This window comes from Megascapheus bottae, chromosome 18, assembly GCF_031878675.1.
Source record: "Megascapheus bottae isolate mThoBot1 chromosome 18, mThoBot2.hap1, whole genome shotgun sequence".
Taxonomy (NCBI): domain Eukaryota; kingdom Metazoa; phylum Chordata; class Mammalia; order Rodentia; family Geomyidae; genus Megascapheus; species Megascapheus bottae.
Window position 1 is genome coordinate 40,947,712 of NC_143526.1, and position 21,652 is coordinate 40,969,363.

A 21,652-nucleotide genomic window follows, 5' to 3' on the forward strand; every position below is an offset into this window, starting at 1 on the left:
ACCACTTCAGCCATGCCTCCATTTCTGGAAAGCTGGAGATAAGTTTCTTGCAAGCCGGGCACTGGTGGCTCACACCTGTAATCCTAGTCATTCAGGAGCCTGAGATCTGAGAATAGAGGTTCATCAAAGTCCATGAGACTCTTATCTCCAATTAACTACCAGAAAGTCAAAAAGTGGTGCTGTGGCTCAAAGTAGTAGAACTCAGGGACAGTGCCCAGGCCCCGAGTCTGAACCGCACAGATGACTGAAACCAAAAAACCCCACTAACCACACCTGCAGATCCTTCAAAGCTCTAGCAGTGCCAACTGGGCCTGCGCGGCTGCCCCACCCGCGGCCCGCGCACCCCCTCCCGGCCCACTCTACCGTCCACCCGAGCCTGAGTCACACAGGTGCTCTCTGCCCGGGGGAGGAGAAGGTGCCTAGTGTTCAGCCTGGCTTCCCTCCCCTCTGAACACCCACCGCAAACACCAGGCAAAGCCTCCACGTCGCCCACGCCATGTCACTGGGAAGCCTCCAGGAGGGAGGGCGCCCCAGAGCCCAGGCCGGGGCTGTGCCGCACGGCGTCCGGTGGCCCCCGCCTGGGGACCTTGAGGGTGCACCGCGGTCACAGGCGCAAAAGAAGGCCCTGCAGTCACCCGCCCCGGCTCCCCGCTGGGCCGCGCCGCCGCCAGGGACGCGCCGGTCACCCACACAAACCGGAGGCCAGGAGGAAGACTGAGCTCCGACGGGGCGGCCCCGGAGCCGGGCCTGCGGGGCCGCCTCCCTCCGCCCCCCGCGCCCCCCGCGCCCCAGCCAGCTCGGGCGGGGGGCGGGCACCCCGACACAAGCCGCCGCGAGCCCGGGTTTCTCGCCGCAGAGGCGGCCGGGAACGCGCCGCGGCGGGACGAGGCGGACGCGCGCGGGGCGGGGGCGCGCACCTCCCCGGACCAGGCGTACGGCCCGCGCGCGCCCAGCTCGACGAGCCTCGGGTCGGGAGGGGGCTCGCCGGCCGCCGAGCATGCGCGGAAAGCACCCCAGGGCCGAGCCTCTCTCCAGGTGCTCTCGCGCTTCCGGCAAGCCTCCACGTACCGCCTTCCTGGGGCGGAACTCCTAGGCCAGCGCATGCGCTCTTCCGCTCTCCTGCTGAGTCGAGAGAGGAGGCCCACAGCTTCAGGTGATCCGCCCCTCCCCGTTAGCAAAGGACCAATCGCGTGACAATGGGGCGTGGCCTAAGCGAAAGCGGCCCGCCCATGCATCGCGCAAGACGGCTATGGATTGGTTGGCGCTGCGGGCGCAGGTGCGCGCTTCCTATTGGGTGTGGGCGGAGCGCGAGCGGCGGGGGCGGCTCCGGGGTTGCAGGTGAACGCGCGCACGCGCCCAGGCGCTGGCAGAGCCTGAGTTCGCGCGCGCGCGCGAGCGCGCGGGAGTCGGCGCTAGGCGGCGGGGCCGAGGGAGCCGGGAGCGAGGCTGCGGCGGCGCTTGTGGCCTCTGCTCCGCCCTCTCCACCCACCGCGGTCGCCGCCGCCCCCGGAGCCCCGAGAGTAGAAGGGAGCCGCGTCCCCGCCGGCTGCGCCGCCAGTCCAGTCTGATCGCTGGTCCCGCCGCAGAGGAGCTGGCCGCGCGCAGCGCCGCGCGGACGCCCGGGCCGCGGCCGCCCCTCTGCAGGTGCCGGTGACGAGGCGCCGGGCCCCGGCGCGTCCCGAGCCCGCGCCCCGCGCTCCGGAGGGCCGGTGCGGCCCGGCCCCGCGCTCAGCATGAACCGCGGCCACCGGCACGGGGCGAGCAGCGGCTGCCTGGGCACCATGGAGGTGAAGAGCAAGGTGCGCGGCCGGGCGGGCGGGGAGGCCGCGGGGCGCCGCCCGCGGCGGGCCGGGCTGCGGGCGCCGGGAGGAACTCGTTGGAGAGGCTGGCGGGGGCGCCGGCCGGGTGACCCCGGCCCCCGGGGCGATCGGTCGCTCGGGTCAGGGGCGGGGCCGGGAAGGCAGGGGGCTCTGCCCGCCGGCCGGAGCTGCGACGGGCTCGGGGCCCCGGCAGAAGTTAGCTCTGCCTCCCGCCCGGCTGTGCTCGGCTCCAACTCCGGGGCGCGCGCCGTCTCCAGGAGGAGCGCGCGCTCGGCTTACCGTGGGGAGCAGCGGGAGGTCGCCCGTCCCGCGGCCGCTGACTTGGGGGTGCTCGGAGCTGCCGGGCGCGGGGCCCGGAGCGCCTCCCGGCTCTTCCGAGGGAGCTTTCCGCAAGCTTCTCAGGAGTGGCACCGGCGGTCTCGGCCTGCCCGGGCCCACTCGGCCCAGGAGGCTGCGACGAGGCAGGCTCCCCTGGGCGAGTCCTGCACCGAGGGCTTCTCCCAGTCCAAGCGGAGACCTCCTGGAACACAGAGCAGGAGGGACTGGCCAGGCCCTGGGAACGTTCGAGATAGAACCGAGACGGCTAGACCACATGGGAGGAGAAATGCAAAATCGTATCAATTTTAGAAAGAATGAGCCTCGCTGATGAGAAGGTGCGGGACAGGACCGAGGAGTGACCGGAGGATCGCCTGGAAGGCTGCCGAGAGCCTGTGGGAAAAATAGTGTTATTGTCCAGGGTTGATAGCAAAGTTCTGTATGTTTCTCTAACGAAGAAGCGCCCCAGGGAAGTCGGTGTTCCTTTTTCGCATCATTTCTAAAGTGCTGTGTGTGCGTGAGAGAGAGGGAGACTTAAGAACATATCAAGCATTAGAAGCAGGGTGTGGTGGTTCTCACCTGTAAGCTCAGCCCTCAGGAGGCCAGGATAGGAGGATCGAGAGACTGGCCGCCAGCCTGAGCTATTTAGCAAGAAAGACCTGACATGAAAGAAGAAAGAAAAGAGAAGTGTGTATGTGAGAACCGATACTGATGTCAGAAATGCGCGTAGAGCGTATTAAGATGGGCTTGGCCCTGGGCCCTGCCTTCCTGGACCCAGGCACAGCTGACTGGGGACAAGGTGATCTAGTGACCAAGGGTTTCTGTGCCATATCCAGCAGTTACACCTTCTCCTGGCATTAGACATCTACTCTGGGTTTGTGAGTAGTTGAGGTTTAAAAAAAAAAGAATGTGGGGGGATGTGATATTGCATAATCCTAAAACTCCGTTTATGGTCTCCATGTTTGGAGGGGGGGTGAGTCTTTTATCATAGGAGAAAAAATGAGTTGGGACTGTAGGTATACTGATAAATAGAATCATAGGGATTTGTCTCTAGTTGTGAGATGTAGAAAGGAAGTGGAGACTAGAAATTCAGGCTTTTTTGCCTTCCTCTGCCTGCTGATGTTTGAATGTTTTACATACTTAGGTCTGAGCTACATGCTGAGTTTGACCTGCCACACTGCACTTGCAGTGAACGGTGTCTCTAGGCAAGCCTCCAGCACTTGAGAGCACTGAGATCACTTTAGGTAGCATCCAGGCTGTGTCTGTGGCACTCGGGTTGTAAATACATTTTGTGGATACACTTTTTTTTTTAATAGGCTAAAGAAAACATGTCATATTTTCTTGACATAGGTACCTAGCTATGTAAACCAGGCTGGCCTCTTAACTCATGAACTTCCTGCCTCAGCCTCTTGAATCCCAGGATTGCAGGCATGCCACACCACACCCAGCTTAACATTTATCATCTCAACTATTTGGGTATAAGTTCCTCTCCCTTTACCATAATCGGAGATCATCAGATCTAGGGCTAAACACAAGCTAGGCAGGTACTCTACCCCTGATCTGTACCCCCTGACCAAGTATTTTGTAGCTTCTCCTTTTATGCTCTCTTTTTCTCTAGTCCTTTTGCATAGAAAACAGTAGTGTCTACTTTGTTATCTTTGCCTGTGGTAGGTAAAAATGGTATAGATAATAAAAATAATGGGTAATGTAAATATAAGACTCTTAAATTTGTGATACCAGCAGTCAGGTGACTTCTCTGGTGACTGATTTATCTTCTTAAACATTCTTAATTAATCTGACGGTGTCCTTTTAACAACCTTGGGTCTAGGATATCCTAGTGGCCGAGTGCCGGTCTCACTGTGTGAGGCCCTGGATTTGACCCCAGCATCATTAAAAAAAAAATAATAAGTAACCTTGGAACCTTATTGAAACCATAAACCTTCGTAACCATTATTCCTAGGAAGACAGAATATTCTAATTACATTTGCCTTTCCAGAATGTTCTGTCGTAGGCTGGGAGTATGTGTGTGTGTGATGCATTCTGCATGCCCAAGACCAGACAAAAATTGGAAATGGTTTACGCAGTGACTGAGTCTTAACTTTTTCATGGCAATTTTCTTCCTGTGGTTAAAAGTTCTCTACTCATTTTGCTACAAGAAGCATAGCTTTTTCTCTTGGTCTCCTCTCTCCTTGCCAGCATTCACAAAAGCATAGACACATCTGTGAAGCCAGCTTCACAGTGTGTTTGTGTTTGTGTGTCTGTCTTTCTGTCTGTGTCTGTGTGTGTCTCCCCCTTCTTCCCTCCTGCCTTTCTTGGTCTCTCTTCCCTCTCTTCTTGAACTCAGAGCCTGCTCTCTCAGCTCCCCTCTCCCCAGGGCTGGTAGTCTTGGAATTGGAGCCACACCTCCACTTCCATCTTTTTGCTGGTTAATTGTAGATAAGAGTCTTTCCTACAAATAGACTTTCCTACAGCAGCTGGCTTTGTACTTCGATCCTGGGATTTCAGCCTCTGAGTAGCTGGGATGATAGGCGGGGGAGCTGAGGGGGCGCCTGGCCCCCATTTACTCGTGTGTTCACAGTGAGTGCTTGGGGTGGCTCCCCTTGGGCAGTGCAGCAGGGGTGGGGTGGGGGAGGGGAGGAGTGAGCCATGACTGCAGTCTGAAACTCTGAGGAGAAACTCTGACTGATAGCATCGCCAGGCTCGGCTGATAGGAAGGGTGGGCCCCAGTCTTTATTGACTCCCAAACCAGAAGGTGTGACTGGACTGAGATCTTTCAGTGTGAGTCACCTGACTGTCAAGACAAATGTTAGTGTTCATATTTCAGGAGCATGTCTCAAAAACTATTTTAACTGTTCGTGTTTCGTGAGTTTTTACTTACGTTTGATGTAAGCTCGTGAGTGGAGGGGGGACGAGAGGCCGAGGGAAGCTCCAGCAACCTTAGTGCCAGCAGAGGCGTGAGGCGTGAGGAGGGGGAAATGGAGTCCACAGATCTGTAGGCAGTGCTTCAGTGCCTGGGCTTCAGGCTGTTCCGTTTGGAGTTTGGGGGGGGAAGCAAGGTCAGTGGTCAACCTGTTGGGCAAACATTCGCTTCAAGTTTTGTGGTTCTGAAAGGTCAAACCCAGGGCCTTACATGTGTGGCGCTGTGTTCCATCATGACCTATACCCGAAACCTAAAAATGTGTTTATCTTGGCAGTTTTGAGGGCCTTGTGAACTCAGGCTTTGAGCTTGATGCTTGACTGTTTGAGCCATGGCTATAGCTCTTCTGTGTGTGGGGGGTGTTCACACATAGGGCCTGAACCCTGGGTGCTATCCTTGATCTTTGAGCTCTTTTGCTCAAGGCCAGCGCTCTACCACTTTGAGCCACCGTACCACTTCCAGTTTGCTGGTGGTTCATTGGAAGTCTCTCACGGACTTTCCTGCCCGGTTTGGCTTTGAATTGTGATCCTTAGATCTCAGCTCTCTGAGTAACTAGGATTACAGGTGTGAGCCACTGGCACTTGGCTGAGCCCTACTTTTTTTTTTTTGCCAGTCCTGGGGCTTGAACTCAGGGCCTGGGCACTGTCCTTGGATATTTTTTGCTCAAGGCTTGCAAGCACTCTGCCACTTGAGCCACAGTGACACTTTTGGCTTTTTCTATGAATGTGGCTCTGGAGAATCAAACCCAGGGCTTTGTGCATGCTAGGTGAGCACTCTACCACTAGGCCAAATTCCTGGCCCCTGCTTTTTGTTTTAACTGTTTAACTAATAGACTTTTCTGTCTAGGCTACTCTTGAACCTAGATTCTCTGGATCTCAGCCTTCTGTATAGTTAGGATTGAGTATGACACACTGGTTCTGGAAAACAACAGACCAAGTCTTTCTGCTTTGTTTTCCTTGTGTGTCCTGATAGAACCTAGGGCCTAGAACATGCTAGGCAATCCTCTGCCACGAAGCTGTACCCCGGCCATTCAACTGAGCCTTTCGGGTGCTGTCTTCACAGTGCTTCCTGGGGGCCAGTCAAAGGGACCCAAACTTATGTGAATGGGACACTTGATGGAGGCTGCATAAGCCATTTTAAGTTTCCAACCTCAGTGGTGGAACTACCATGCCAGTCCCACAGTGAGTGAGGAATTTGCCCTGGTGCTGAGGAGAGCTGCTTCCTGGGTCAGGCCCTGGGCATGCAGAGGCATCTGGTGGGCTGGAGACTGAGCCGTGACCATTACTGGCCACCCTACCTGTGAGGTCCCTGCCCGCCTCCCTGAAGTAATTATTCTCTATACCTGCTAATTGGGAAGCTTCGGAAGCAGAGCTGAGCCTTCTGGTCTGTGCCAAGCACACCAACACATCTATTGAGGGGCTTGAACTCAGGGCCTGGATGTTAACCCTGAGCCTCTTTGTGCTCCAGGCTAGGCCAGTGTTACTTGAGTAACATAACACTTCTGTCTTTTATTTTTGTTTTCCTCATCCTCAGTGGTTATTTGGAAAGAAGAGTCTTGTGGGGACTTTTTTATTTTTTTGGTCTTGTCGGTTGTGGGACTTGAACTCTGGGCCTGGGTGCTGTCCCTGAGCTCTTCAGCTCAAAGCTACCACCCTACCCCTTGAGCCACAGCGCCACTACTGGTTTTCTGGTGGTTAATTAGAGATAAGAGTCTCAGGAACTTTAGTGCCGAGGCTGGCTTTGAACTGCGATCCTCAGATCTCAGCCTGAGTAGCTAGGATTACAGCGTGAACCACCGCATTGGGCTCGTTTATTTATTTATTTTTTTGCCAGTCCTGGGCTTGAGCTCAGGGCCTGAGCACTGTCCTTGGACTTTCTCAAGGCTAGAGCTCTACCACTTGAGCCTCAACACCACTTCTGGGTTTTTTTCTATGTATGTGGTACCGAGGAATTGAACCTGGGTCTTCGTGCATGCTAGGCAAGCACTCTACCTCTAGGCCAAACTCCCGGCCCCGAGCTCATTTATTTTTATTACTAGTCCTGGGGCTTGAACTCAGGACCTGAGCATTGTCCTTGAGCTTCTTTTGCACAAGGCTAGTACTCTACCGCTTGAGCTACCACACCACTTCCAGCTCTTTCTTCTGTTTATGTGGTACTGAGGAATTGAACCCGGGGCTTCATGCATGCTAGGCAAGCACTCTACCACTAAGCTACATTCCCAGCTTGCACAATGTCTTTAATGCTTATGATTTTGTATTTCCTTGGGGAAGACCTAAGTCTTGCATGACACACCCTGCTGAGTGACTCCTGCTGCCCAGCTTAGTTGGCTCTGGATTCCCTGCTGTGATTCTTGCCACATCCCTAGAGAACATGGGAGAAGAGACAGATGCTTAGGTCAGTGGTCAGACTAAAGATCTGGGTGGGCATCACGTTTGGTACACCATACCATAGTGAGGGGACTTCTGTCAGCTTGGGCTCCAGTCAGGCTTTGAGCTGAGTTCCTGTGAGCCAGTTCCCGGGAGACCCGTGCGCACAGGGGTGAAGCAGAGCCGGCACCTCCTCACAGGTGCCCCTCCCATCGGAGCCGCAGCGGTGCATGTGCACGCCATGCTGCATCTTCATTTCTGGCAGTGGACTTCCTCCTTTTCCTTTGGGGTCTTCAGGTGGGCTTCCTGTTGCTCGGGCTGACCTTGAACTCAGCCTCAGCAGCGGGGCTTGCAGGTGGGTAAGCTTACCTCTGGTTTTGTGTGATGAGCAGTTCTCTGGTCGAGTCCCTGTGAGGTTACTTCATGTGCTTGTTGTGTTTGCAGTTCGGAGCTGAGTTCCGGCGCTTCTCACTGGAAAGGTCGAAGCCGGGGAGATTTGAGGAGTTTTACGGGCTGCTGCAGCACGTCCACAAGATCCCCAACGTGGAGGTCCTGGTGGGCTATGCCGACATCCACGGGGACCTGCTGCCCATAAACAACGATGACAACTACCACAAGGCCGTTTCAACAGCCAACCCGCTCCTGCGGGTCTTCATCCAGAAGAAGGGTGAGTATCTCGCAGACCGCCGCTGGCCCCAGTGTCCATGGCGAAGTGCCCGGCCCTGCTGGGAACCTCGTAGATCAGTGTTAAGCAGCTGGGAACACCTGTGGCTTTGGTTTAGTGTCTTTTCCCTTTACCAGGCGCATTTGGCAACATGTGGAGGTTTTGTTCGTGCCGGACTGGAGTTTGAATGGAGGAACTGGTTGCTCAGCTGGCACTCTACCACGTGAGCCATGCCTCCAGCTTTAGAAATTTTTCTTTGTGTGTGTTTGTACGAGGGCTTGAACTCAGGACCTTGGTCTTTTCCACTCATGGCTGGTGTTTTACCATGTGAGCCATAGCTCTAGTCCTTAAAACTTTTTTTTTGCCAGTCATGGGGCTTGAACTCAGAGCCTGGGCACTGTCCTTGGGCTTTTCTCAAAGCTAGAGCTCTACCACTTCCAGCTTTTTCTATGTAAGTGGTACCAATAGGCAAGCGCTCTACCACTAAGCCATACTCCCGGCCCCTCAAAACTTTTTCTTAAACTGCGTCTGTCTGAACTCAGGGCTTTGAACTTGCTTGGTGAGGTGCTCTTACCACTGAGCCACACCTCCAGCCCTGTGTTTACCTGTTACTTCCTGCCTGGGTGTGAGCCACCCACAGTAGGCTTCCTGTGTGCCCAAGTTGACAGATGAGCCATCACATCCAGTCTTCCTTGACAAGGGAGTCTTGAACTCTTACCCAGACTGCCTCAAACCAAGGTCCTTCCAGTCTCAGCCCCCCAAATAGCTAGGGCAACAGATGGGAGCCACGGGTGCCTTCTTTCTAATTGTTGAGACTAATTCTTGCTGTGTATTATGTAGCTCAGGCTGGCCTCACGTGCAGTTTTCTTACCTCAGTCACTCTGGTTCTGGGATTATAGGTATGTAACACAACACCTTGTACTTCCGTGTTCTCTTAAGGATGTCTTCCTGCCAGGAGCTGGTGGCTCTTACCTGTAATCTAGTTTGTATAGGAGGCTGAGATCTGAGGATTATGGTTTGAAGATTTGAAGCTAGTTGGGGCAGGAAAGTTAGATTTCTTTTTTCTTTTTTTGCCAGTCCTGGGGCTTGAACTCAGGGCCTGAGTACTGTCCTGGGGCCTTTCTCAAGGCTAGAGTTCTACCACTTGAGCCACATCACCGCTTTTTCTATGTATGTGGTACTGAGGAATCGAACCCAGGGTTTCATGCATGCTAGGGAAGCACTCTACCACTAGACCAAACTCCCAGCCCAAAGTTAGACTCTTCTCTGTAGGTAACCATCAAAAAACCAGAATTGGAGCTATGGCTTCAGTGGTAAAGCAAGATAGCCTTGAGCAGAAAAGCAAGTTTTTATTTTAGTGTTGTGATATAACTTTTTTTTTTTTTTTTAGTTGTTGTGGGGCTTGAACTCTGGGCCTGTCCCTGAGCTCTTTAGCTCAAGGCTACTACCCTGCCCCTTGAGCCACAGAGTCACTTCTGGTTTTCTAGTGGTTAATTTGGATAAGAGTCTTACAGATTTTAGTGCCTGGGTTGGCTTTGAACATGATTCTCATATCTCAGCTTCCTGAATAGCTAGGATTACAGGCATAAGCCACCGTCCCCGGCTAATATCTTAAAATTTTTCAAGTCAAGAGGCTGGGAGTTTGGCCTAGTGGTAGAGTGCTTGCCTAGCATGCACGAAGACCCGGGTTTGATTCCTCGATACCACATATATAGAAAAAAGCCAGAAGTGGTGCTGAGGCTCAATTGGTAGAGCTCTAGCCTTGAGAAAGTCCAAGGACAGTGCTCAGGCCCTGAGCAAGTCAACCTTTGGATATTTTCATTGTTAGGAAGTCTATATGAGCTGGGTGTGGTAGTGCATATCCTTAATCCCAACAGCTAAGCTACATAGTAAGACCCTGTCTAAATACACACACACATACATACACACTTATTATATTTATGAGTGTTTTGTTTTTAACTAATGGAATGAGCAAGGCAATTCATAACCCTTAGTCTTGATTTAGAAATCAGAGGAGTGCTAATTGTTCAGGCCTATAATCCTGATCTGGAAGCTGGAGGTTTGAAGCTAGCCTGGGAATAAAAATCCATGAGACTCCATCTTCAGTTAACCAGCAAAAAACTGGAGGCATGATAGAGTACCAACTATGAGCAAGAAAGCCAAGGGAGATCATGAGGTTCAAGCCCCAGGTTTGGCAAAAAAAAAAATAAATAAATAAATAAAAATAATAATACATAAAGATAAAGCCAGGTACTGGTGGCTCACACCTTTAATCCTAGGCTCTTGGGGATATGAAGATCATGGTTCGAAGCCAGCCTGGCTGGAAAAGTCTGTGAGACTCATTCATTTAACTATAATAAAAGCTGGAAGTAGAATATGGGTCAAAAATGATAGCCTTGATATAAAAAAAAAATCTTAATGACAGTACCCAGACCTTGAGTTCAAGCCCCAGGACTAGCAGTGGAGGAGAGGGAGAGGGAGGAGGAGAGGAGGAAAAGTCAGTCTACTCAACAGGAATATTTTTTTGGTTGTTGTCTTGTTTTGGGTTTTTTTTTTTTTTTTTTGTCAGTCCTAGGGCTTGAGCTCAGGGCCTGAGCACTGTTCTTGGGCTTTCTTAAGGCTAGAGCTCTACCTCTTGAGCCACAGCACCACTTCTGGCTTTTTTTCTATGTATATGGTATACAAGGAATTGTTATTTTGTTTTTAAAATGAAAAGCACCAGTATGACGAGCAAAATGTGAAAGTATATTTACAGTCCTTGTGCCTCCTGTGATGGCTTTCCATGACAGCCAGGACCAGACCTGCGCGGTGTGGTTGCCAGCTCCACCCCCCCCCCCCCAGTGTCACCCATGCCCATAGCAGCTGGCATTCTGACCCTGGACTGGCAAGCTTGTTGCTGTCTTGCATAGGCCTGCCTTTTCTTCCCAGAGAGCATTACTCTCCAGCTCTGCCCTGGCAGCTCCCTCAGCTGTGTCCAGCTAATGACCCAGGGTCTCCTCATAGGCCAGAGTGAACGGCTTCACTTCCCTCCTACTTACCCCAGCCTGTCCTGTGTCTCCATCAGGACAGACTCACAGTGTGCCAGAGGCATGTTGATACTTTCTTTCCTTTCAAACAAAGCCAAACATGCTTAAATAGAAAGCTGATTTTACATAAACCTTACTGAAACAAATAGAAAGCATAATAATCACTGTAGTTAGACTTTATTACGTATTATCTGCTGGAACATTCATTTTTTTTAAATTTCAGAATGATTTTAAAACCATGTCATGTTTTAAAATCTGATAAATCTACTAAATAAAGTTTTGTTGATTGCAAGCTCATGATTGAATGTGTAAACTGCTTTATAGCATAGACTCTAAGATAGAGTTATTGTAGCTGTTGAAAAGCTTTTTTGCTAGTCCTGGGGCGTGGACCTCTACCATTTGAGCCACAGCACCACTTGTGGCTTTTTCTATGTTTGCGGCATGGAGGAACTGAACTTAGGTCTTCGTGCATGCTTGGCAAGCACTCTACTACTAGGCCAAACTCCCAGCCCACTGAAAAGCTTTTTGACAGCCTGGCATGACTGACTTGGGCCTCTCCTGAGGAGGCAGGGAGCTGGGGGTCTGTAAAATTCAATGCTAGTCCAGGCAGAGAAGCAGATGAAATAACAATTATTATTAAGTAGTTGTACAGAGGTATTACTATTCCATAAATCAGGTTATGAGTACAGTACTTCTTGGTCAGTGACACCCCTTCTGCTGTTCAAACGGTTTATTATTAGGAGAAAAACTCTGTGTCCTATTTCTTAGGCTGTAATCATGGAAGCAAAAACCAAAAGGTTTTGCATGGCAGATCCTCAGCTCCTTTGCCGGCCCCCTCCTGAGGCCCTCGAGTTGTCTTGATGGATTGGGGAGAAGGGGAAGAGAGAGTCACAAAGTCCTACCCCTACTGGCTTAGCTTCTGCTGAGCACTAAGCAGTTAGTAAAAATAGAAAATACTCCCAAGTTGTTGTACCTTTAGAATGACCTGTAGGTTTGGGCATGCACAGGAGCTGTGTGCTTCTTCCGCTTTGTGCCAGACGTGACCTTTCAGATCCACATCCTGCCTGGCCCTGCAAGAGCTCAGATACCTTGCTCCCCAAGATCAAATCAGGATCTGCACCTCACTCTCTCTGTGCCAGTCCTTGGGCTTGAACTCAGGGCCTGAGCACTGTCCTTGGACTTTCTCAAGGCTAGAGCTCTACCACTTGAGCCACAGCACCACTTACAACTTTTTCTATGTATGTGGTACCGAGGAATGGAACCCTGGTCTTCATGTATGCTAGGCAAGCACTCTACCACTAGGCCAAACTCCCAGCCCCTGAGCTTCTTTTGTGCAAGGCTAAGTGCTCTACCACTTTAGCCACAGTGCAGCTTGCCACTGTTCTTTGTAAATGGGTCAAATATGTTTGCATCTTGGGTTTATTCAGAGGGGGTGAAGAGAAACTCTAGAAGGCTATAGTTGGGCTCACTCAGGGTCTTGAATAAGAAATTGTGGAGCCACGTCTCAGATAAGCCGCTGGCGGCTCTGGTGTAACTCAGGCCTGCCTGCTCTCAGCTCTCCCCAGCCCTGTTAGAAAACTGTGCTCTAATTCCCCTCCCTGTCCCCTGCCACATTCCTGCGGAGCTTTGTTCTGTCCTCCAGCTTGGGGGGTGCAGTGGGGGAAAAACAGATGAGATTACCATCTCTTTCCCTTAAAATTCCTGCTTTTCTCCCCTGCCTGGGGCCAAGAGTCATACACCTTGTCACTTCCCAAGAGGCCTGGTGTCTGCTTTTCAACCTTCTTCTCCTTCCTAGTTACCTCACTTCCTCAGAACAACCTTGCATCACCCCACCACAAGCCAGGCAGGGGGTGGGGTGCTCCCTGTGCCCCACAGCCCTGACTCCTTCCTATGAGTTGTGTGTTCGATTGACATGTGCTGCTATCTTAAAACATGGACTGTTAGTGGTTATTATTGTTGTTTTTCTTTTTCTTATACCCTCGCTATGGGGCTCAAGCAGGCCTTAAACTCCCCACTGCTAGGATTACAGCATGCCCACTCTGTTTGGCTTGATGGAACAGAATCAGGACTTCTTTTTCCTCTTTGATCCTGGGGCTTGAACTCTGGGCCTAGGTGCTGTCCATGAGCTCTTTTGCTCAAGGCTAGGGCTCTACTACTTTGAGCCACAGGTCTACTTCTAGCTTTCTGGTGGTTAGAGAAGAGTCTCATGGACCTCGTGGATTTTTCCTGTCCTGGCTGGCTTTGAACCACGATCTTCAGTTCATAGCCTCCTGAGCACCTAGGATTATAGGCATGAGCCACAGCATCGCAATCAGGACATTTAAACAGTTGTATTATTTTGTTGCTGTTGATGATGGGGGGGGGTTGAACTCTGGGCCTCGGCACTGTCCCACAGGTAAAAATCTTGTACATTTTACTGCCCTGGCTGACTTTGAGCCTTGATCCTCAGAATCTTAGCCTCACGAGTAGCTAAGATTACAGGCATGGACAAACTGGACCTTTCTTGCAGACCCTACTGAGCATATTTCACTGGCACTGTTTTGCTGCTGAATGAGCTGCTGGTGGGGTTTGTGAGGAGTCTTTGATTTCCTTCACTATGGGTGTGTGTGTGTGTGTGTGTGTGTGTGTGTGTGTGCTTGCATGTGCTTGCATGTGCGTGTGCTGGTCCTGGGTCTTGAACTCAGGGTCTAGGCACTGTCTCTGAGCTTTGTTGCTCTGCTATTTGAGTCACTGTGCCACTTCTGCTTTGGGGAGTTTTTTTGGTGGTATTAGAAATAAGAGTCTCATGGACTTTACTGCCCTGGCTGGCTTTTGAACCACGATCCTCAGGTCTCAGCTTCCTGAATAACCAGGGTTACAAGCGTGAGCCACCCGTGCCTGCGTTCAATTCCTGAATGTGTGTGGTGGAGCCTGCAGTGTGCTGAGGGGGGAGAGGGAGGCAGATGGGGAAGCGGACTGTGAGATGAAGGAAGACTATCAGTGGATCCTTTTTCCGAGGGTAGCTGTAGGGCTGGGGCGGGGAGGTGCCGCTGTCTCCTTGTTGAGTCACCCTCCTGCACTGGAGGCAGGTGTGCCGCTATGAGTCACGAGGGACGAGTGCTCAGGTCCACACTGCGGGACGCCAGTGCTGGCCGTGGACATTCACCTTTACACTTCCCACCAACACCCTGCACCCTGGCTCCCCGCCAGCACAGCCCTTTCCCAGTGGCTGGAAACTGATTAGCTAGATGGCGCACAAAGGCCCCTTTGTCCTGGAGCCCATGGCGTTCACACGGAGTCTGGATGCCATGCCAAATTATGCAGATTTGGAGTTTCTTGGTGAGGTTTCCCATGGATAGAGGCGTGGGCAGCATGTGGGTCCCAGTGTGTAGGGTCTGGAATGTCCCTTGTCTTCCGTGTCCTGCAGTCTCTCATTATTGACTGTTGTCAAATAAAAATACACGTCAGAAAGCACACCCAGGCTCTGACCAAAGTTTGCCAAAAAATATTCGTGAATCAGTGGATTTATTTCCAACACACACCAATCCTGCAGCTTGGCGTAGAGCCTTGTACTCTTGGCTTGGCCATACATAGCTCCTCTTCCACCTGGCTTCAAACCATGATCCTCAGATCGCAGCCTCCTGAGCAGCTAGGATTACAGGCGTGAACTACTTGACTTCAAAACCACAGTGTATGGCTGGGATTATAGCCTAGTGGTAGAGTGCTCACCTTGTATGCATGAAGCCCTGGGTTTGATTCCTTGGTACCACATATACAGAAAAAGCCAGAAGTGGCACTGCAGCTTAAGTGGCAGAACACTAGCCTTGAGCAAAAAAATGTCCAAGGGCAGTGCCCAGACCCTGAGTTCAAGCCCCAGGACTGCCAAAAAAAACAACGGGCATGGTGGCTCAAGCCTGTAATCCTAGCTACTCGGGAAGCTGAGATCTGAGGATAGATGTTCAAAGCCAGCCCAGGCATTTGAAGTCCATGAGACTCTTATCTCCAACAAACCACCAGAAAACCAGAAGTGATGCTGTACCTCCAGGGCTAGGGCAGGAATCTTAAGCTGAAGAGCCCAGGGACACACAACTCCCAGACCCAGAGTTCAGGCCTCTGGATAGACAAAAAAAAAAATCCTGTTATAGCCAGGCACCACCAGTGGCTTATGTCTATAATCCTAGCTGAGAATCTGAGGCTCTCAGTTCAAAGCCAGTCTGGGCAGGAAAATCCTTGCTATTCTTATCTCCAATAAACTACTCAAAATGCTAGATGGTAGAGCACCAGCCTTGAGCACAAAAAGGCTCAGGGACAGAGACCAGGTCCTGAGTTCAAGCGCCAGGACTGGCAAAATAAATAAATAAGTATACACATACGGGGCCGGGAGTTTGGCCTAGTGGTAGAGTGCTTGCCTAGCATTCACAAAGACCCGGGTTCAATTCCTCGGCACCACATACATAGAAAAAAGCCGGAAGTGGTGCTGAGGCTCAAGTGGTAGAGCTCTAGCCTTGAGAAAGTCCAAGGACATTGCTCAGGCCCTGAGCTCAAGCCCAGGATTGGCCAAAAAAAAAAAAGTATACACATACGTGTGTGTGTGTGTGTGTGTGTGTGTGTGTGTGTGTGTGTATGTGTGTGTGTATGTATCCTAACCATATTATAAGTGCCTTTCTGTGAGAACTGGTTTAAGTGAGATAAAAGCCTCCCGGGGGAGTGCTGCAGAGGTGGTCTTCCTCCTGCCTCCAAAGAGCAGATACCCCCAGTCACAGGGTGTGGACTTCTGGCTCAGTAAAGAACCCAGTTACAGCTCTTTTGCTTATTTTGTCCCATTCCCAAGTCTGCAAATGACTCTTCAGTCTAACCTAACACAATTCTGGGGGGTTTTTTGTTTTGTTTTGTTTGTTTGTTTTGTGGGTCATGGGGCGTGAACTCTAGGCGTTGTCCCTGAACTCTTCAGCTCAAGGCTACCACCCTACCCTGAGCCAAACCCCACCTCCCGTTTTCTAGAGGTTAATGGGAGAGAAGAGTCTCCAGTTCTTCAGTGCCAGGGCTGGCTTTGAACCCTGATCCTCAGATCAAGTTAGGATGCTTAACAGGTGTGAGCTACCTATGTCTGGCTAAGCAGACTTTCTAGCATGAAGAAAATGAGCCTAAGACTGGGAATAGGTTCCAGAGCGCCCTCCCTCTTGTCTATTCCCACTACAATGACACTGTGTGACAGTGAAGGAAAAGTTAAAAGTCTTACATTCTTTCTCATACAGGAAATGAGAGAACCCCCAGTAAAGATGGCGTTGGGGCCTCCAGGTTCATTTACAGAAGGCGAAGGCCCCGAGTATCTGTTGCATGCCCCCTCACCCAGCCATCTGTCCAGTGCTGAGAGTTCGTTCGTTCTTTCTTCTTCCTTCCTTCCTTCATTCCTTCCGTCTTTCTTTGTTTGTTTCTTTCTTTTTTTGCCAGTCTTGGGCTTGAGCTCAGGGCCTGAGCACTGTCCTTGGACTTTCTCAAGGCTAGAGCTCTACCACTTGAGCCTCAGCACCACTTCCGGCTTTTTTCTATGTATGTGGTGCCAAGGAATCGAACCCGGGTCTTCATGCATGCTAGGCAAGCACTTTAACCTCTAGGCCAAACTCCCGGCCCCTCTTTCTTTCTTTCCCAGTCAGGGGACTTCAACCTCAGGCCTGGGCACTGTCTTTAGAAACATTTTGCCCAAGGCTAGCACTCTGCCATTTGAGCCACAGCACTACCTCCAGCGTTTTTCTGTGTATGGTACTGAGAACCGAACCCAGGGCTTTGTGCATGCTGGGCAGGCCCTCTAACACTAGGCCATACTCTCGGCCCCACTGCTGATAGATAGCTTTTTGTTCCTTTCTTTTGTGCTGGTCCTGGGGCTTGAACTCAGGGCCTGGGTGCTGGTCCTTACCTGCTTCTCCTCCTCCTCCTCCTCCTCCTCCTCCTCCTCCTCCTCCTCCTCCTCCTTTTTTGGGGCGGATGGGGCCTTAAAGCTAGTGCTCTTTTATTTAAGCCAGAGCTCCACATCTGGCTTCTTGGAGATAAGAGTCTTAGGGACTTTTCCGTCTATGCTGGCTTCCAACCTTGATCCTCGGATCTTGTAGTAGCTAGAATTACAAGTGTGAGTCAGTCATCTGCACTCAGAAGCGGTCATAAAATTATGTTCAAGAATCAGTTTGTAAGCTGAGCACTGGTGTCTAATGCCTGTAATTCTAGCTACTCGGGAGGCTGAGATCTAAAGATCATGGTTCAGAGCCAGCCTGGGTACAAAAGTCTGCGAAACTCCTATCTCCAGTTAACCACTAGAAAACCAGAAGTGGCTCTGTGACTCGTATGATAGAGCACTAGTCTTGAGTTGAAGAGCTCAGGGACAACGCCCAGGCCCAGAGTTCAGGCTCCATGACTGGGGGGAAAAAGAAAAAAAAAGAGGAGGGGGCCGGGAGTTTGGCCTAGTGGTTAAAGTGCTTGCCTAGCATGGATGAAGACCCGAGTTCGATTCCTCGGTACCACATACATAGGAAAAAGCCGGAAGTGGTGCTGAGGCTCAAGTGGTAGAGCTCTAGCCTTTGAGAAAGTCCAAGGACAGTGCTCAGGCCCTGAGCTCAAGCCCAGGACTGGCAAAAAAAAAAAAAAAAGAAAAAAAAGAAAAAAAAGAAAAAGAGGAGGGGGCAGGAAGAACAGGCAAGAGTTTGGCCTAGTGGTAGAGTGCTTGCCTAGCATACACAGAGAACCTGGATTCAACTCTTCAGTACCACATACATAGAAAAAAGCCGGAAGTGGTGCTGTGGCTCAAGTGGTAGAGCTCTAGCCTTGAAAAAGCCCAAGGACAGTGCTCAGGCCCTGAGTTCAGTCCCAGTGACTGGGGAAAAACAAAAAACAAAAACATTTTAGAGTGTGGTGGTATGCTATGTACCTGTGGTCTGGGGACTGGGGAGACTGAGGCAGGAGGACCTGCGAGGCTGCTGGGTGATAGCTTAAGAAATCCGTGAGACCCACCTCCGGGTTGCTGTCTCTGAGAGAGGGCGCCCCCTAGTGCTCCTTCCCGCCCTCTGCCCTGCGTCTGCCCTCCGCGTGGCCTGTCTGTGTGCCAGCCGGTGCCCCTGCCCGGCCCTTCTCGGCCAGCCCAGCCACAGGCATGCGCTTTTACGGCCCTTCCTAATTTCCTTGCATTTGGCTTTTGAACAGAAGAGGCCGACTACAGTGCCTTCGGTACGGACACGCTCCTCAAGAAGAAGCACGTTCTCAGCAACGTGCTGCGGCCCGACAACCACCGGCGGAAGCCGGCCCTGGTCATCAGCATGCCGCAGGACTTCCGGCCCGTGTCGTCCATCATCGACGTGGACATCCTCCCCGAGACGCACCGCAGGGTGCGCCTCTACAAGTACGGCACCGAGAAGCCCCTGGGCTTCTACATCCGGGACGGCTCCAGCGTCAGGGTCACCCCGCACGGCCTGGAGAAGGTGCCCGGCATCTTCATCTCCCGGCTCGTCCCGGGGGGCCTGGCCCAGAGCACGGGGCTGCTGGCGGTCAACGACGAAGTCCTGGAGGTGAACGGCATCGAGGTGTCAGGCAAGAGCCTCGACCAGGTGACGGACATGATGATTGCCAACAGCCACAACCTCATCATCACCGTGCGGCCCGCCAACCAGAGGAACAACGTGGTCAGGAACAGCCGTGCCTCGGGCAGCTCCGGCCAGTCCACGGACACCAGCCTGGGCCACCCGCCGCCCGCGGAGCCCCGCCTCGAGCCCGGGGACGAGGACAGCGAGGAGGAGGACATCATCATCGAGGACGACGGGCCGCCCCGGCAGATCCCCAAGGCCACACCCGACGCCGACAGCCTGGAGTCCCTGACGCAGATAGAGCTCAGCTTTGAGTCGCCCCACAACGGCTTCATCCCCTCCAGTGCCGGGGGTCTGGCGCCGGCGGCCAGCGGAGCGAGCCCCGAGTTCACAGCCCGGGCTCCCGGTCAGAAACTCTTGGAGGAGGATGGGACCATCATAACTCTGTGAGCGTGTGAGCCCCATGGGCACACGTGCATGCCGGGCTTGGCAGGGAGCTGCCCGCCTATACCAGGCGTGAACTGAGGAGGGCCCAGCTCTGCCAGCCCAAGTGCTGCCCATAGTGGATTCCTGGACAGATGCAGGTGGAGTGCGCCGTGCAGCCATTGCTGTTGCCATCGCCGACCAGAGGGTGGGATGGCACACTGTCCAGGCGGGCCTGGCCTGCACAGAGCCCCAGCTTGTCCCCGAACTGTGCTTAGCGCTCTGAACCCATGAGGGCCTCATGGTCAGTGCAGGGGGACCTCAGTCCTACGTCATTCCTAACTCTGTGGTTTTAATTGTTTTTTTAATTACTATTCCTGCATTGTTAACTGTAACATTCTTTTCTCAAATGCATTTTTCTCCAGTTTGCAAGAAGTCCAGTCAGCAGGCTAGGAGAGTCACTCCCCCACATGGCTGAGCTGTGGCACGTGGCGGGGTGGGGGGGTCCCCACATCCCACGTCTTACATCCCACCTGTCTGCAGCCTTAGCTCCAGGCCAGTTCCCGGCAGGCCTGCTGCAGGTCTCACCACGGGCTCCCACCTGCACCTTGACCTCCCCTGAGCCCCTGTTGCTGTTCTGTGCGTGGCTCTCTTGGCCTGTTTTCATGGTCCCTGAAATTGCTGGATTCAAAAAACTGGCAGGATACACTTGTGCACTTTGTATCAAAGGCCAGGCTTTCCGTCACGGGGGTTTCGGTGACCCCTGCCTCCCCTTGTGAAGCACAGGTAGCGTTCACCTCTGACAGGTAGCGCTCACTCACTTTGCTGGGCTATTTATTTCTTCCCGATGCCTCTGCTGAGGACCAGGGCTGAGCACGGTGCCCGCCTCCTGGGTTCCAGACCTTGAGCTCCTGTGGCTGCTCACACCCAGGCTAGAATGGACGCCTCGTGGCGGTGTGCCATGCACCATGAAGGCTCAGATGACTCCGTTTTGAAGGATGTGTTCTTTCCTCTCTGTGGTAACTATGAAGATGACACGCAGATTGCTGCCCCAAGATGCCTGTCCACAGGGCCCCAGCATAGTCCTCTAATGGCTGCATCCTTGAAGGGCTCCCTTGGTCCCCCCCCCTTCCCTGTCCCTTCCAGGTCAGACCCAACCGGTGAGTCCTCAGTGGTCAGACGAGACTAGTGAAGAAGAAGGGACCGGGCCTGGTGCCGGGTGCAGCAGCTCACGTAAAATACTTGTACACACTACCTCTCTCTCTCTCTCTCTCTCTCTCTCTCTCTCTCTCTGTCTCTCTCTGTCTCTCTCTGTCTCCCTCCCCCTCCTTCCTTCCCTCCCTTCCTCTCTCTCCCTCCCTCCCTCTTTCTCTCTCTCTTATTTTAAACAAAGTTTTAACATTAGAACTTTTCTCTTGGGGAAACATACTTCAGGGCTTGACTTTTGTACAGATTTTAAGAGTACAATACAGATTTGTCTTGTGTCTGTTCATAGAAATATAAATCAAAGCTGCTAGTACTCTTTTAATTCCATAGACTATGTGTTCAACTAGATCTCTGTCACATAAATTATTGGCTCAGTGATTAAGCATTATAAAAACCAGTAGGTCTCTGTTACACAATAAAATACCAGTTCATTGGTCATCAGAATCAGTTGTTTCCAGTGTACCTTCCTAACAGAAGTATCAGTTAATCCAGTAAGATTTTATAGTACTAAATGTCAGGCCTAACTGTGAATTTTATTCTGTATCCTAAGTAAAATTATAATGTTCTCAAGCTGTCAACAACATATATGTACTTTTGTGAACTATGAATTTTCTAATTAAATTTTACATGCTAAACATGATTTTTACATGAATGATACTTTGTTTAAACTATCAAATGTCAGTATTTTACTACAACTTTATTATAAAATGTACATTATCACTAAATGAAGTTTGATTTTAAAAATCAAATTAGCTTTAGTTGTATATTATTTTTTACAAATAAAGATAGACTTGTGTAAAGGTTCCTTTCTTGTTTGAAGTCATATGAGAACCATCACCCACGCTACTTCTCCGGCACTCAGGGTGCAGCTCGGTGGAGAATGCTCAGTATTGCACTCTGGTCCTCTCCCCGCACTGTGTGAGCAGCAGGCATGAGCTGGAATCCTAGCTACTCGGGAGGCTGACATCTGAAGATCAGCGTTCAAAGCCAGCCTAGCAGGAAAGTCCACGAGACATTTCTAATTTACCACCAAAGAAGTAGGAAGTGGAGCTGTGGCTCAAGTAGTGAAGCACTATGCTTGAGCAAGGGACAGCACCTGAGCCCTGAGTTCAAGCCTCAGGACTGACATGGGTGCGTGCATGCGTAAATACAAAGGCAAACTTAAAACTTTTATTCTGAAGAAAAACAAAAAGTTATGGAATTGACTAAAGGAAAGCCTCCCGTGCCCCGATTCCACAGCTCAGCTAGACTGCCTGGGCCCCGTGGGGGAATACCGCACCCCCAGCGCCTTGACTGTGTGCCTGGCCTGACCACCGAACGTCACCAGGCCCCGGAGGCTGTTTGCAGTAAGGCGCACCCTCATTCTGCCAG

The 21,652-nt window shown here is 51.8% G+C and overlaps 2 protein-coding genes across 2 annotated transcripts in view; one reads left to right on the plus strand and one right to left on the minus strand.

The window, feature by feature from the left end:
- Positions 1–2,132, minus strand: part of Ripor3 (RIPOR family member 3) — a 58,275-nt gene extending 56,143 nt beyond the window's left edge. Inside the window, exon 1 of the mRNA XM_090352519.1 lies at positions 2,100–2,132. The gene's annotated coding sequence lies outside the window, so the exon portion shown is untranslated. The remainder of the gene's footprint in view (positions 1–2,099) is intronic.
- Pard6b (par-6 family cell polarity regulator beta) lies at positions 1,463–21,085 on the plus strand. The gene is made up of 3 exons (XM_090352520.1): positions 1,463–1,799; positions 7,863–8,085; positions 18,276–21,085. The coding sequence occupies exons 1-3, from the start codon at positions 1,734–1,736 to the stop codon at positions 19,100–19,102; spliced, it is 1,116 nt and encodes a 371-aa protein (XP_090208646.1). The 5' UTR covers positions 1,463–1,733; the 3' UTR covers positions 19,103–21,085.
- The last annotated feature ends 567 nt before the right edge of the window (positions 21,086–21,652 follow it).

Coding starts and splice junctions, on each gene's coding strand:
- Pard6b (XM_090352520.1), top strand. CDS start 1,734: ATGAACCGCGGCCACCGGCACGGGGCGAGCAGCGGCTGCCTGGGCACC. Junction 1,800..7,862: donor CCATGGAGGTGAAGAGCAAG/GTGCGCGGCCGG, acceptor TTGTGTTTGCAG/TTCGGAGCTGAGTTCCGGCG. Junction 8,086..18,275: donor GGTCTTCATCCAGAAGAAGG/GTGAGTATCTCG, acceptor GCTTTTGAACAG/AAGAGGCCGACTACAGTGCC.